Source organism: Dioszegia hungarica (assembly GCF_025882075.1).
Source record: "Dioszegia hungarica strain PDD-24b-2 chromosome Unknown MKK02contig_8, whole genome shotgun sequence".
Classification (NCBI taxonomy): Eukaryota; Fungi; Basidiomycota; class Tremellomycetes; order Tremellales; family Bulleribasidiaceae; genus Dioszegia; species Dioszegia hungarica.
The window spans coordinates 1,150,745-1,164,392 of NW_026515770.1; the positions used below are offsets into that span (position 1 = coordinate 1,150,745).

The 13,648-nt window shown below is 58.2% G+C and overlaps 5 protein-coding genes across 5 annotated transcripts; 2 read left to right on the top strand and 3 right to left on the bottom strand.

Moving 5' to 3' along the window:
* Positions 1–303: 303 nt before the first annotated feature.
* Positions 304–1,831, bottom strand: MKK02DRAFT_44132 (uncharacterized protein; the record flags this gene model as incomplete). Its single annotated transcript, XM_053092790.1, has 4 exons — positions 304–357; positions 472–567; positions 615–983; positions 1,037–1,831. The coding sequence occupies 4 exons, from the start codon at positions 1,829–1,831 to the stop codon at positions 304–306; spliced, it is 1,314 nt and encodes a 437-aa protein (XP_052945220.1).
* Positions 1,832–1,856: 25 nt separating this feature from the next.
* Positions 1,857–3,612, bottom strand: MKK02DRAFT_44133 (uncharacterized protein; the record flags this gene model as incomplete). Its single annotated transcript, XM_053092791.1, has 2 exons — positions 1,857–2,843; positions 2,905–3,612. 2 exons carry the CDS (start codon positions 3,610–3,612, stop codon positions 1,857–1,859), a joined length of 1,695 nt encoding a protein of 564 aa, XP_052945221.1.
* Positions 3,613–5,043: 1,431 nt separating this feature from the next.
* MKK02DRAFT_32864 (uncharacterized protein) lies at positions 5,044–8,264 on the top strand (the record flags this gene model as incomplete). The annotated part of the gene is made up of 5 exons (XM_053088591.1): positions 5,044–5,485; positions 5,539–7,299; positions 7,416–7,907; positions 8,143–8,165; positions 8,217–8,264. The coding sequence occupies 5 exons, from the start codon at positions 5,044–5,046 to the stop codon at positions 8,262–8,264; spliced, it is 2,766 nt and encodes a 921-aa protein (XP_052945222.1).
* Positions 8,265–8,663: 399 nt separating this feature from the next.
* On the bottom strand, positions 8,664–10,381 carry MKK02DRAFT_44136 (regulation of amino acid metabolism-related protein; the record flags this gene model as incomplete). The annotated part of the gene is made up of 4 exons (XM_053092792.1): positions 8,664–8,887; positions 8,936–9,577; positions 9,644–10,097; positions 10,142–10,381. 4 exons carry the CDS (start codon positions 10,379–10,381, stop codon positions 8,664–8,666), a joined length of 1,560 nt encoding a protein of 519 aa, XP_052945223.1.
* Positions 10,382–10,941: 560 nt separating this feature from the next.
* Positions 10,942–13,648, top strand: MKK02DRAFT_44137 (Dolichyl-phosphate-mannose:protein O-mannosyl transferase; the record flags this gene model as incomplete). The annotated part of the gene is made up of 9 exons (XM_053092793.1): positions 10,942–11,034; positions 11,093–11,401; positions 11,454–11,586; positions 11,633–11,904; positions 11,951–12,134; positions 12,178–12,291; positions 12,345–13,133; positions 13,166–13,517; positions 13,570–13,648. The coding sequence occupies 9 exons, from the start codon at positions 10,942–10,944 to the stop codon at positions 13,646–13,648; spliced, it is 2,325 nt and encodes a 774-aa protein (XP_052945224.1).

Here is a 13,648-nt window from a genome sequence, read left to right on the forward strand (position 1 = left end):
CTGGCTCTTTGCCGCTGACGATGAGGAGCTGGGTATGGAAGTGGAGGCGGTACGACCTTGGGTGACTCCGAGGTCTGGGTGGAAGTAGAAGTGGATGGGAGTGTAGGGTCTGGACCTAGGACGATGTCTGATGACTCGGTCGGGTGGATGGGTGTAAAGATGGATGAAGAATCAAGATGAAAGGGTTTGGAGATTTATATATAGGCGGAGGAACTTTCGGGGTGGCTGGCATTCCCAGCCATGGAATGACATGGGCTGTGCGGTAATACCCGGCTCAACCATGACCATGTGGCATCGCCCGATCTAGTGTCGACTCCGGCGTACACCGGTCGGATCTTCGGTATAGAAGGTGATGCCCTAGTGGCGAGGTCAGCTGAGCACGACGTCATAGGTGTTTTGGCAAGGTGAGACGGAACGCGAGAGGAATCGGGGCGATGAAACATGTTAGGAATGAGGTGAAACCTAACTTACCTCGAAATCCAAAAACTTTTTCAGCTGGATCTTCCAGCCCTTGTCCTTGATCCCGGTGTGGGTGCACTTGCTGATGAGCTCGTCGAAAGCGATGGGCTACGATATCAGCTTGAGCTGTGCCAAACACAGAAAAGAAAGCTCACCTCGTACTGCAAGATCCGGAGATACAGCACACCGTCCCCCTTGATCATCGCCGCGAAGCGCTTCTGAATCGGGATGACCTCTTCGACCTCCTCTTCGGCCGCTTTCCCTTTCCCCTTGGCCTTAGCCTTAGTTTTCGGCGCGGGCTTCTTGGTCGACAGCAGAACTTCCGCGGAAGAGACCGAGTCCTGGCGCGGCTTGGCGCGTGCTTTGCCCTTCGTTGCTTTGTTGGCAGGCGCGGGTGGCGGGGTGGCGGCCGGCTCGGGGTCGAGGACCGGTGCAGGATTGAGGGCTTTCCAACATGCGACCGCGAGCTTCTCGAGGGCCTTGTGATTTTTGCTGGGCCGGTAGCCGTAGCCTTCACACATGCGCTGCACAGTCAGGACTACTTCATACACAACGCTGACAACAACATTCTACCCACCTGCAGCTTCTTCAGCTCCCAGGCAGCATAGTCGGGCATCCCCCTCGTACTCAGCTCCTCCAGAGTCTCTGATCCTGCCCTTTCTCCGCGTGACGCATCTCCACTTTCGACGATCTCTTCACTCTCTTCTACTTCCTCTTCCTCTTCGTCATCCCCCTCGTCGAGCTCAGAGTTCAGAACCCTCTCCCCCAGCATCTCATCATCCTCGCTATCATCATCATCACTTATCCCTCCTCCAGGCTCCTGGTCACCATGATCATCCCCACTCCAGTCGTACTCGAGATACGCTTCCCTCCCCCACTCTTCCTCGTCCTCCATCGCATCCGTATCCAGGCCCGCATCGCCCGGAGCAACGGACGAAGCCGAGTCTTCGGTCATGTCCACTCCGTCCCACTGTAGCACAGCTCCTCCGCCCCAGTCGTCTTCCTCGTCCGTCATGTCAATCACATCCATCCGGTCGACGTTGAGAGGAGCTTGGCTCGGACCGGCTTGGGCCGTAGGAGTTGCTGAGCCAGAAATCCGGGGTCGGAAGATGTTACGAGGCGTCACAGACAGACCTCTGACACCCGGAGAGAGGGTGGGTGAGGCCTCGAACCGGGAAGGGGAGAAGGAGGCAGTCGTGGAGGGGGTATCGGGTACCGCGGGAGAGCGGTATGCGCCCAGAGCAGAGGGGTTACCGCGACGAGCCAGTCGAGCTGTGGGGGATGTGTCGGAACGCAGTGATACCGAAGAGCGGTATGCCTCATCCTCCGGTACGTCTGCGCCCCCTGACTCGCTCGCGTCCGCTACATCCATCCTCTCATCCACTGACAACCCGTCCTCATCTGGCAATCCCCTCGACCCTGCTCCGCTTGCTCCCCCAGAGCGATCCGCCCACTCCGCCATCCCCGAGCCCCGCCGATCCGCGTTTGCCGGAGAAGCCCCCGTCGACGTGCGGGCTTCCCCTTCCTCGAAAGGGCTCGGCGAGACCGAGAGCTCGCTGGCTGGAGGGGGAAAGGGCTTCGAGGCAGAAACGGCCGGTCCGCTTTTGACTCGGTGGAGGGAGGGGGAAGCTTGCTTCTTCGGGAGAATCTGAACGGGAAGACTCGAGAGGAAGTGGTGGAGGCGTGGGCGATTTGGCCGCCGAGTTACTCCGCGAAGCGGGAGACGCGCTAGCGGGCGACAGATGGTCGGCAGGGAGAGTAGGGGAAGTGAATCTTATCTGGAATTGAGGGCGAGGGGAAGCAGGCCTGACTCGGGAGTGAGGAGGAGAAGAGTTTGGCTGGGCTGTAGATTCTGGAGGCACGGGAGCCGTTCGGTATAGCTGAGATAGGGTCGGAGGGGCAGGTTGTACGGGCGGTGCGGGAGGCGTGGATGGCCGACGAAGGTACTGCGCCGCCAGAGAGGACTCTCCGAGAGGCTGTGTCAACGGGTAGGAAGATGGCGGAGGGGAGCTGGATGGGGACGCCGAGACGCCCTTAGGTCCGCGCTCAAGCTTGGGCCGCTTGGTGGGGCTTGCTTCCGTCAGGGCGCGCACCCGCTCGGACACCTCTGCATCCCATCCTTCGTCCCTCTCTGCCGCGGCTCGGACGCGCGTCATTCTCATCCACTGCCTCGTTGAGGGTCCCTTCCCCTTCCCGGTCTTCGCATCGGTGGGCGACAGCGGCCGTTGGTCCTGGACATCACCCCGAGCTAGGTGAATATCAAGCAGGGTCGAAGGGGCGTCTTGAGCATGTATCGCCTCGAGGGCGTCGCTGACCAGTCTTTGCAGATCTGGAGCAGGGTTTGGAGGTCGAAAGAGGGGTGGCAGACAGGAAGAGATATGGCGCTGAAATTCCATCAGCTCACTATCATCACTTGGTCTAGCTAGATACGCATTTCGGACTCACCCATCGTGCAGGCCCGCTCTCGGTTTTCTTCCACCTTGTCGCGCACAGGGGACAGTCTACGAGGACCTTGAGCATATGATATGTTCCGCCAAGCCAAGCAGGCGCTGGCTCCGCGTCCTTGGGCGGATGCAGAACCAGTGTCCCTCCTTCCCCATCTGCCTCCTTCTTTTTCCCCTTCCCCTTGCTTGTCTTCACCGTCACCGCGCCATCTCCCCCGTCTGTCCCCTTCTGCTCCTTTTTCGGACGGCCCCTTGCGGATTTTGACTTCTCCTTCGCTTCTGCGGACGAAGAGTCCGCTGATGAGACACTAGTACCGAGCGGTTCCTGCTGGAACGAGAACCGCTCGGCCAGCTTCTTAGCCATCGCCTGCCCGACGAATACTGGGGTATCATCATCCTCTCCCTCCTCGTCCTTCACCTCGAAGACCTCCTCGGGCAGCGGATCCGCCTTCTCCTTGCCCTTCCGGCTTCCCGAGGGTTTCTTTTGCGGGTTGGACCCAGTAGCTTTCCCTACCTCGATCGGGAGCGGCTCGTTCTTTTTTCGAGGCTTTAGTGCAGCTGCGCCAGCCGCTCGGGGCTTTCGAGGAGCCTTAGCCTTGCTGATCGCGCTAGTGCTTGACTCGCCAGCGCTGATGGCGCTGATCGCGAGGGACGGAGATCGACGCGTCTCGACGCTCCCATCGTTGACCGATACGCCGTCGATGGTCATTCTGCGGGGTGGTGGGGAATGTGAACGCACTGAGCGGGCCGTCCGGGTGCTAATGGTGTGATGTTTGTGTTCGGAGGCCTGCTTTTGGCTAGACCTAGCACGGTTATTGCTGTGTGATGGAAGAGCTGCAGAAAGTGATGCGACCTGGTTCGACTATATTAGGTTTGTTGGACAGTCATGAGGTCCGTGCGTTCTTGGTCTCCTATGTCTCGCCAGAGACAGGAGGCCTGCGGATGCAGCGTGTGAGCATGCTCATGACTGTAAACCTCAGAGATACCTCAATATAGCTTCTCTTGCATAATATCCGGCAAGGCAGAACGATCTCGGCAAGCAAAGTATATCAGATATGGCAGTCTGAGACAGGTCAAGGTGGTGGCAAAGTCAATCGCGTCAGTTGATGACCAAGCAGTCTCCCCGTAGGACCCGATCCCATGATGTCTGAGGTAGGGAGATCAATGACTTGACCGATCCTCGTAGCTCTATCCCCTCTAATAAGGTCAGAAAGTCGCTGTCCGCCAGCACACCAGTCAAGCGAGTCAGGCCTACGGAGGCCGACTCTGGCGGCTGCCGGGCTCGATATTGATGGCGTTAATGGCGTGGATGGTGGTGATGGATTACTCTGACCCGTAGGATTGAGAAGCTCTGGACAGTGAGACTGAGTACCATTAGTAGCTTCGGCTATGGCTCATACGGCGATGTCTTGCACGTCAAAACTGAAGCGGAGTAAGCAGTAGCGTTCAACAAGGCGCAGCGCGCCAGCGAAGGAGCGGAAACTTAGTGGGACATATTGGTAGTGATGTCTGCACCGAAGAGACTCGTACCGGCAGTCTCCGTGACTGGGTTTCTGCCACCTATTTTGACCGGACACCCCTCCAAGCAAGGTAAGCCATGAGCGGTCCATCTCCGGTCTTCCATCTCCGATCGGCAGATGCAGCGGGGCGCGTAGACGGCCAATTACATACTAACGAGGTCTGATGATGACCCTCCATGTCTATGGACGGCTAGCAAGCTAGACGTTCGGGCTGATGTGATACGTGTAGAGCAGACGCGCAAGATGTGGCGGCACATCGTTTGGATGCCGATCCAGCGCTCCTCCTTCATGCAAGGATCGGATACGGATGTAGTACTATCGTCGTATGATGGAGAGGGATCAATCGGTGCTGGCTACTGACACCGCGAGATCGCTCTCGCAGCCGGGTAGCTTCACGTCAATGTGCCAGGCTAGAAAGAAGTGATGCAGGGCGCGACCTTGAAGCGTGTTTCAAGTGATCACGTGACGTTCAGGTGAGTCATCACTTACGGCATGCTTGGAAAGTCAATTCGACGCGTCGCGCCCTGCTATCTTCCTTCTCACCATCGCTGTTTCTCGCTGTCCCCCGTTCATGAACTTCCCTTCGCGCCCTACCACAGACGAAGGAGGATCTAGCCGCCATGATCCGCCCCACGTCTACCGGAAGTCGATCATCGACCCACATGACATCGCACGCCACCTCCCCTCGTCCACCTCCCGCGCGCACCCCTCGCCAGTCCGATCAGCCCTCCCCCAGCTCCACCCGCTTCGGCTCATCGCCCGACAAAGTCGACCCCAACAAGTTTATCGCTCCACAGGACCCTCTCAGTAACTTTCGTGCGGATGCAGGGCGGAACTTTGCGCAATCTCGCTCGCCCCCTGCGCCGACCACATCGGACGAGGACATGATGGGCATAGAGGATATCACGGCGAGCCAGTGGGAGGCTTGTCCGCCTGGACGGGAAGAGAAGGAAAGGTCGGGATCAGTGGACTCGCTGGAAATGGAGGAGAGATACAGGCGAAGTACCCGGATGGCACCGGTGTTTATGAAGAAGAGGAAGGAAGCAGAGTCAGATGGAAAGGGTGAGTCAACATCGCCTTTGAAATTATAGCTGTGTACAGTGCTGATCCGCCAGAGGTCACCGATCGAGGACGACGCACAGCCACCCCCGGTCCCTCATCCACCCCGGCTCGACATGTCCGCCTCTCCTCCCCAGAATCCGCTACCGGTTCTGGCGCCGACCTGGACGCATATGACGTGACTATGGTGGACGATCGTAGTCCAGCATCATCGGGGGACAAACGATCTCGTGTCAACTCCCCCAGGCATAGAAATGTGCCGGACGAGGAGGCAGATGCAGATGGGGAGGAAGGCGGAGAAGACGAAGATGGAGATGAGGATGAGAGGGAGGGCGCTCGGAGGGCCGAGGGTGGAGGATCCGAGGAGGAAGACTCTGATCCGGATGGAGAGGGATTGGCGAAGTCGAGCGATACGGAGATGCCGCTTTCGACGTCCCAGGCCGCCGATCATATCGAAGAGTCGGACGACGAGGACGAGGTGGCGATCGCCTGGACCCCTTCCCCCACCTCACCCCGCTCTGCCGCCCGTCGTAAACGGACATCTTCTCCCTCCACCCACAAGTCCAAAGCCACTCGTGATACCGCTTCCCCTCCCTTCATTGGCAGCTCCACCAACAAAAGTACCGTCGCCCGTCCATCTGCCTCTCGATCTGGTCCATCGCGCTCCTCCAAACGGTCAGCAGCCGTCACTGCTCGTGCTCGGAATCGGGCGTTCATCGTCCTCTCGGACGGAGAGGATGACGAGTACGACCCATCTGTCGGCGGGGACCGCAAGGCGTTCACACGCGAGTACGAGCGGCAGGTCTTGAAGGAGGTGGACGAGCCGGAAGAGACAGACGGAAGCGAGGATGACGAGGACGAGGGGGAAAGGGGAGGGCTGGAACCTTACGAGTCCCAGGAAGAAACCTTCGAGGAGGACGAGGACGAAAACTTCTGCATGCTGGCCAGCCAACAACCCATGCCGGTCAAATCGGTCAGGGCAAAGCCTGCCCCGGTCGTCAACGCGCGAGCCGGTCCCTCTCGGCTCTCCATGCCACCTCCGCCCGTACCCAAACCCAAATCCAAACCCCCCGTCAAAAAGCCTGCCCCGCAGGACGATGACATGGATGAGTACGACGACCTCCCTCTTGACTTCTTTGATGGCGTCGACCTCGACCAGCTGGTCAGTAGCAAACCCTCCCACGGATCCAAGACCGGTCCCTCGCCCAACCTCGATAATCTCTTCAGCCCCTCTCCACCCAGACGTCCAGCCCCCGCCAGATCCACATCCCGGGCACCCCTCAGTCCTCTCATCCCCTCCAACTTCCAATCCGCCCCGCGCACCGCTCCCAAGGGCAACCTGCTCCGTCAACTCGATGCACTCGAGGACCGCTCCCACGACAACGGCGACGGCTCGGCGGAGATTATCGAGGACATGGGCTATATGCCCGTCAGTCGAATGCCGCCAAAGTGGCAGGACTTTTACATGAATCACTGGCGGCGCGGGGCGGACAAGTCGAAAGCCAAACAGCAACAGCGGACGGCAGAGTCGGATGACGAGGAGGCGGGACCTCGAGCCTCGCCCGCCAAGAAGGCGAGGGTCACCAAGGCTGCGCGAGGAGGGGCGGCGGGAGGGACGCGGGGGCGGGGCAGAGGCGGAGGGCGGACGCTGGTCAGTCATGATGATGTCGAGGAGGATGAGGACGATTATGAGGGAGATCTGGGTGGACCGAGTGCTCCTGCGAAGGCGACGAGGGGGAGAGGGTGGGGACGGGGCAGGGGATGGGGTGGGTCAAGGCGGGGAGGGGGTGGGAGGAAGAGGGGCACGGCCAAGAAGCGTTAGTTATGACCTATATTTCGTCATAGTCGCGCGCAGCAGTCTCAGCTATAAGCTAGAAGCCTCTGACCCATGTACATGTATATCGCACGATATCACCCTGCGAGTAGACCTCAGTTGCTGATAACAACTCATCATGCATGTCACCGCCACTCGCGCACATCTGTTTCCTCTCCTATCCGGACGCCAGCAAGATGGTCATCTACCTCTCGCTACTCCTTGTCGGCTGGCTCAGTCTCCGCGGAGTCTTGGGTGGTGGAAGCAGCGCCATCCCTCGCGTGCTTTTCCGACACACGGACCCGAAGTTTGAATGGCGGCTTTTCCGGACTCCAGTTGCGATAGTACGCCGAGAGACCAGCGGCGGCCTCAGACAGAAGTCTCGGCCGGCTGTTGACCGCGTCAAGGAAGCCATCGAGGTCGCTTCGGTCGACATCCTTCGACACAAGCCCCGGCGGGCTTACCTTGAGCTCCTCGCCGATGGAGCTGCCGGCAGGAGCATCGTGCGCCGAAAAGAAAGAGGACACGTATCTGGAAAAGAGATAATCGTAAAACCGCGTATCAGTCTTCGACGCGGTAGTCTTCCGTACTTCGTTTCGTGCGCGAACTCCTGTGAGCACCAGCCACCGGCCGTGCTCTGGAAGCCCGGCATCCTTTGCCCTGTCTGACCAGAAGCTGATGAACTTCCGATCTGCAACAGAGTAACCGCTGTCCTCTGCCAGAGCGTCTGAAGCAGAAACGCAGCTCGCCAAATCAGTTGGGGGCGGGACGTCAGTCATGACCTGTGTGCCCTCATCGCTGTCCTCCTCCGGGGCCCCCGGAGAACGATCGTAGGTGATGAACTCAGGTTCCTGGGAGTCGGTCATGCTTGTGAGTGAGGATTGGTCCGTGTGAGGGTGGGGTTGTGAGAGCTGTAGTCAGGTTGGAGGCTTTGGAATGAAAGTGGTGAGGAGGATGGGCGAATGGTAAAATCAGAGCTGCGTCGCCAGGCTTATATGCCCAGTCCCGAGTCGACTCCTCGCCACTCGTGAAGGGATGACCGCAATCTAAGCCCCTGACCATCCTTTGGTATCTCGACAGTCCATGAGATTCTGCAAAGCTCCACGATGACGTCTCACCCTCCAATCGCGAGTGTGGCGGGATCCCTTATACTCTCCGGAGTACTGCTCCCTAGAACGTTCCTTCATGCGCCGGTCCAGTCTAGGTGTGGGTCAGTGTGAGATGAGTGAGGTGCGTCAGTCCAGGCAGCACGGCCTAATCAGTCTCTATTCATTAGCCTCGCACCCCCATGCCAGGCCACATGGTGGGCGAGCCAGGCAAACATAGCTTACATGGCATAAACGTCTATTCCACTCCCGTGGATCAACCTCACTTTCTCCTGCCCTTATGTTCCTTGACCTCCTTCTCAGCCAAGAAACCTCCAACTTCCAACGCATCCCTGGCCGCCTGGTTGATATGCTTGAACCGGTCCGCCCCGAGCAATATCCCGCCATACCACCGTGAAACGACCACGAGGACGTTCTCGACCTCCAGTATCTCCAGAAGGTGGGCTATTCGGGATCCAGCTGCTGACTCGCCATCGTCATCGCAATCTACACCAATCAGCTTGTCTCCTCGTGGGTTTAAGAAGGAAAGCCCACCTGTCTGGATGATCTTGCCCGCCACTCCCCCTACATCCTTCGTGATCCTATACGCAAACATCGCCGGATGCGCCGCCTTAGCCACCTTCTTGTCACTCAATATCTCATGAATAACAAGCGGCACCTCCCTCTCGTCCGTCACTCGGATCGCATGCCCAATGAAGGTAGATTTACGATCTACGACGGGCGCCGAGACGTGGATCGTAAAGTGAGGGAAATGGCCCGCTTCCGCCTCGTGCACCGCCGCGGGCGTTTCCGGCCCCGAACCGTGAGATGCCGGATCTCGGGTGTATGAGAAGGTGGGTCGGGCCGTCGGGCGGGACTGGGAGGGAACGGACGAGGAGGCGAGAGGGGATGGGCCGAGGTGGGAGGGATGAGAAGTTGAGGGGAGGCGGTCGGGGGAGCCGTTGCGGTGGAAAGGGCGACTAGGGGAGGTGGGGAAGTCGTTCATCGCTCGTCCGTCTCGACCACGCTGACGATCCACTTCACGCGTCCGTTCACCTTCAGCACCTTCGGAGAGGCGCTCGGTGTACCATTTTCGAACGACGTCTCGGACGTAGTTGAGGCCTTCGAAGACGCAGACGTCTCCGGGAGCGAAGGGTACAGCGGACGAAGTGATGAATGTCCGAGTGATATCGCCGACTGGTGGGTCAGCATAAGCTCACGATGGATATTGAAGTTCGAACAGAGACCTAAGAAATGACTTACATAGACCCGCATCAATCCCGAAGCTCCCCATGTACCGCCCGAGCAGCTGCAGCTGAGGTGCCGAGTTGGGGTACGTTGGCGGCAAGGACACCAATACCCGCATGTGCGGTACCTCGCTCGGCATATCCTCCAGCTTCATGCCGTCCAGCACATCCCCCTCATCCCAGACAGGAATGACCACCTCGTACCGTATCCGCTCCCCCGGTGTCCAGATCGACGCGTCAAACACGGCATCTTTCCACGACTGCGAAGACCGCTTGTCGAGTGCCGCAGAGACGGCTTCTAAGCCGGGGCCGGTAGGTGGTGAGCCAGAGTAGAGGGATGATGGACGGGAAGTGACGCTCAGTTTGAGGGCGCTGGGGTACATGGCTTCGAGCGCTTCGAGCTCGTAGCCGATGGCGATGAGATGGGGGTCTGAATCGGCATGATCTGAGGATAGGAGGTGCTGAATGAACTGATGGTCAGTGAGGGCCTCATCAGGATAGGTATAACACGCACGGTGCGAAGCTGAGCTTCAGGATCTTTGACCCCCAAAGGAGCGGATCGCAGATCATCGTCCTCTTCCCTTCCCAGCCCCTCGAACCGAGTCGACGCCCTTGACGACCTTCCTTGATCAATTGACCCGCGCGATGGGCCCTGTAGCCGTGCCGCGAGGGACGGTCCTTCATCGTCGAGAGTGAGGTTCCCGACGTGACCGACGAGGGAAGCGGGAGTGAGGGGGTCGGTGGTAGAGGACATCTCTACAGATGTGGGCAGGCGTGTTGATGCTGAGGGATGATGGCTGAGATGTTCGTCTGTGCACAGATTGACGCGAAGTGTGATTGAGTGTTTAGCTTGTGGTGGAGTCACCGTGCTGAATAGAGGATGTTTCTCTTGTGAAAAGGGGGAATGACAACCTTCGTCGGCCTGTCTTTTAGCGACTGTAGGACCGATATTAACGACTTTCTTCGATGAAGATGCTGTGAAGGAGGTCTTTGACGAGCGTGCCACCGCTGTTGCGTGTGTCGTGGACGCTGTCTTTGTCGTCGTCGTCGCTATAGGGGGAGAGATGATGGCGGCTATAGGGGGAGAGATGATGGCGGTCAACAATCGCTCGGCGTACGTCGATGTCCGAGCTCAGCTCATTCCGTCGGAGATCGCGTCCGATCAATGCCGTCATACGCCACGTGACTCTGGTGAGGTATGGCGGCGATCACCGCCATAGCGGCGCGTACCGGTGCTGCTGCGCTGGAGACCTGTATCTTGAGCGCCCTATAGTACTTCAGTGACATCTATACCAGCTCCCGCCTGCCCAGACCATGTCGTTAGCCAGGAAGAGGAGGACAGAAAGGGAGGGTAGCCCAGCGCTGCCTCAGGCGACGATTCACAGATCTGTATCCGATGATGGCAAGGTATGTTCCAACCCTTTCTCCCCTTAACAGCCCCGAGCTCGAGGCTGATGCCGGACAGATCCACCACCCTAGGCCACGACAAGCAGAAACAGATCTCCGGTCTGAGTACCTCTTCTCATGGGTGACCGCCCTCTCCCTCACCGTTGGCGCCTTCATCGTCCGTTTCTGGCGCATATCACATCCTGACCAGGTCGTCTTTGACGAGGTCCACTTTGGATCCTTTGCGTCCCACTATATACGGCGAGAGTACTATTTCGATGTGCATCCGCCATTGGCCAAGATGCTGAATGGGCTGGCAGGGTGGGTGGTGGGGTTCAACGGGGACTTTGGGTTTGAGAATATCGGAGATAATTACACGGTCGCCAATGTGAGTGGAAGAGGCCATGGACTGCTACTTGGGTAGGTTTGCTGACATACAGGTCCCCTATATCGGTCTGCGGAGCTTCTGCGCCATCATGGGCAGTATTACCATCCCAATCGTCTACGCCATCATGCGGGAATCAGGGTACCCCGTTGCCATCTCTGCCTTCACAGCAGCTCTCATTCTCTTTGGTAAGCTGCTCCATCCCTCATTGTCGAGAACGTAGTTGACCCTCAGACAACGGTCACATCACCCAGACCCGCTTGATCCTCCTGGACGCGGCTCTCGTCCTTTTCATGGCCCTCTCCGTCCTCACCTACGTCAAATTCCACCAACAACGATACCGCGAATTCTCCAATACCTGGTGGTTCTGGCTGCTCGCTACTGGTGCGAGCTTGGCGTGTACGCTGGGATGCAAGATGGTCGGCCTGTTCACGTTCATGAGCGTGGGAAGTGCAGTGGTATGGGATCTTTGGGGCATCATGGATATCAGGAGGGGACACGACATGGTAAGTTTTAGTATGAATCTGAATGAATGTGGAGCTGATCGCTCAGAAATACGTCTGGAAACACTTTGTTTACCGAGCGATCGGACTCATCATCTGGCCGTTCATGCTGTACCTCTCGTTCTTCTGGATCCACTTCAAGATCCTCAAGTACTCCGGTCCAGGCGATAGCTTTATGAGCCCCGCGTTCCAGGAGACTCTGCAGGGGAATGAGCTGCTTCTCAACTCGCAAGGTACGTTCAGCTTCAGTGTCAATCGAGTCTCGCTCATCAGCAGAAATCCGGTATTTCGACACGATTACGATTAAGCACAAGGACACCAAGCAGTTCCTGCACTCCCACCCCGATCCGTATCCTCTTCGATATGACGATGGCCGTATATCGTCACAAGGTACGTTCAACCACGACTCGACATCTTTCAAAAGTCTGGGCTGATTCCTCCAGGCCAACAGGTCACCTGCTACCCCCACAACGACACCAATAACTTCTGGCAGGTCCTCCCCACCAAGGAACTCCCCGAAAGTGGCCGTGGCCGAGTGGTCCGCCACAACGATATCGTCCAATTCAAACACATCAACACCCAAACCCTCCTCCTCACGCATGACGTCGCGTCGCCGATGATGGCGACCAACCAGGAGTTCACCACCGTGAATCCAGACGACGAGACACGGACGAACGACACCATGTTCCAAGTGGACGTGGTGGACTCGCATGACGGCGAGCCATGGAAGTCCCTCTCTGGGCACTTCAAGCTCCGGCACGTCCCCACCAAGGTCCTACTCTGGACACATGCCCAGGCGCTCCCGGAATGGGCGTTCGGGCAACAAGAGGTCAACGGCAATAAGAACCAGCAGGACCGCACGACCTCTTGGTTCGTCGAGGACATTGTCGCGGACGGGACGGGTAACGATTTCCGGAATCGCACGAACCACGTTGAGCCCAAAGCGATTAAACACCGGTCCTTCATCAAGAAGTTTGTGGAACTCCAGATCCTCATGCTTCAGCATAATGCGGGTCTGACGGCGAGCCATCCGTATGCGTCCGAACCGGTCGAATGGCCGTTCTGTCTTTCGGGAGTCAGTTTCTGGACAGACTCCGAGACGAGTCAGCAGATCTACATGATTGGGAACCTGCTTGGATGGTGGATTTGCGCGGTGGGCGTGAGCGTGTTTGTGGGTGTGGTTGGGGCGGATATGCTCGCTAGGCGGAGAGGGCTGGAGCCTATCGAGGATGGTAAGTCTACATCGCTTTGAGTAGATGGAAAGCGGGAGCGAGAGCTGACATCCCGGGCATCCGGAACCGCCTCTACCGCAACACCCTCTTCTTCCTCTTCACCTGGTCATTCCACTACTTCCCCTTCTACCTCATGTCCCGCCAAAAGTTCCTACACCACTACCTCCCCGCCCACCTCGCGTCCGCCCTCGTCGCCGGTAGCGTCCTCAACTTTGTGCTTGTCGAGACGGTCAACTACCCCATCTCTGTCCCCGGCCTGCGGACACGGCTTCGGCCAGCCATCCGTGCGCAAGTGGGTATGGGCGGATGGGTCGCAGTGGGTGTACTCACGGCGATCGTGGTGGGGTGCTGGTTGTGGCTCGCACCGCTGACTTATGGCTTGACGTAAGTGTTTCCTGCGGATGAACAGCAGGATGTGGCAGAGCTGACGAGACAGATTGACAGGGGAGCAAGTCAATGCGCGGAAGTTGCTCAGTAGCTGGACGTTACACTTTGAAGCGAAGGCGCAAGACTGA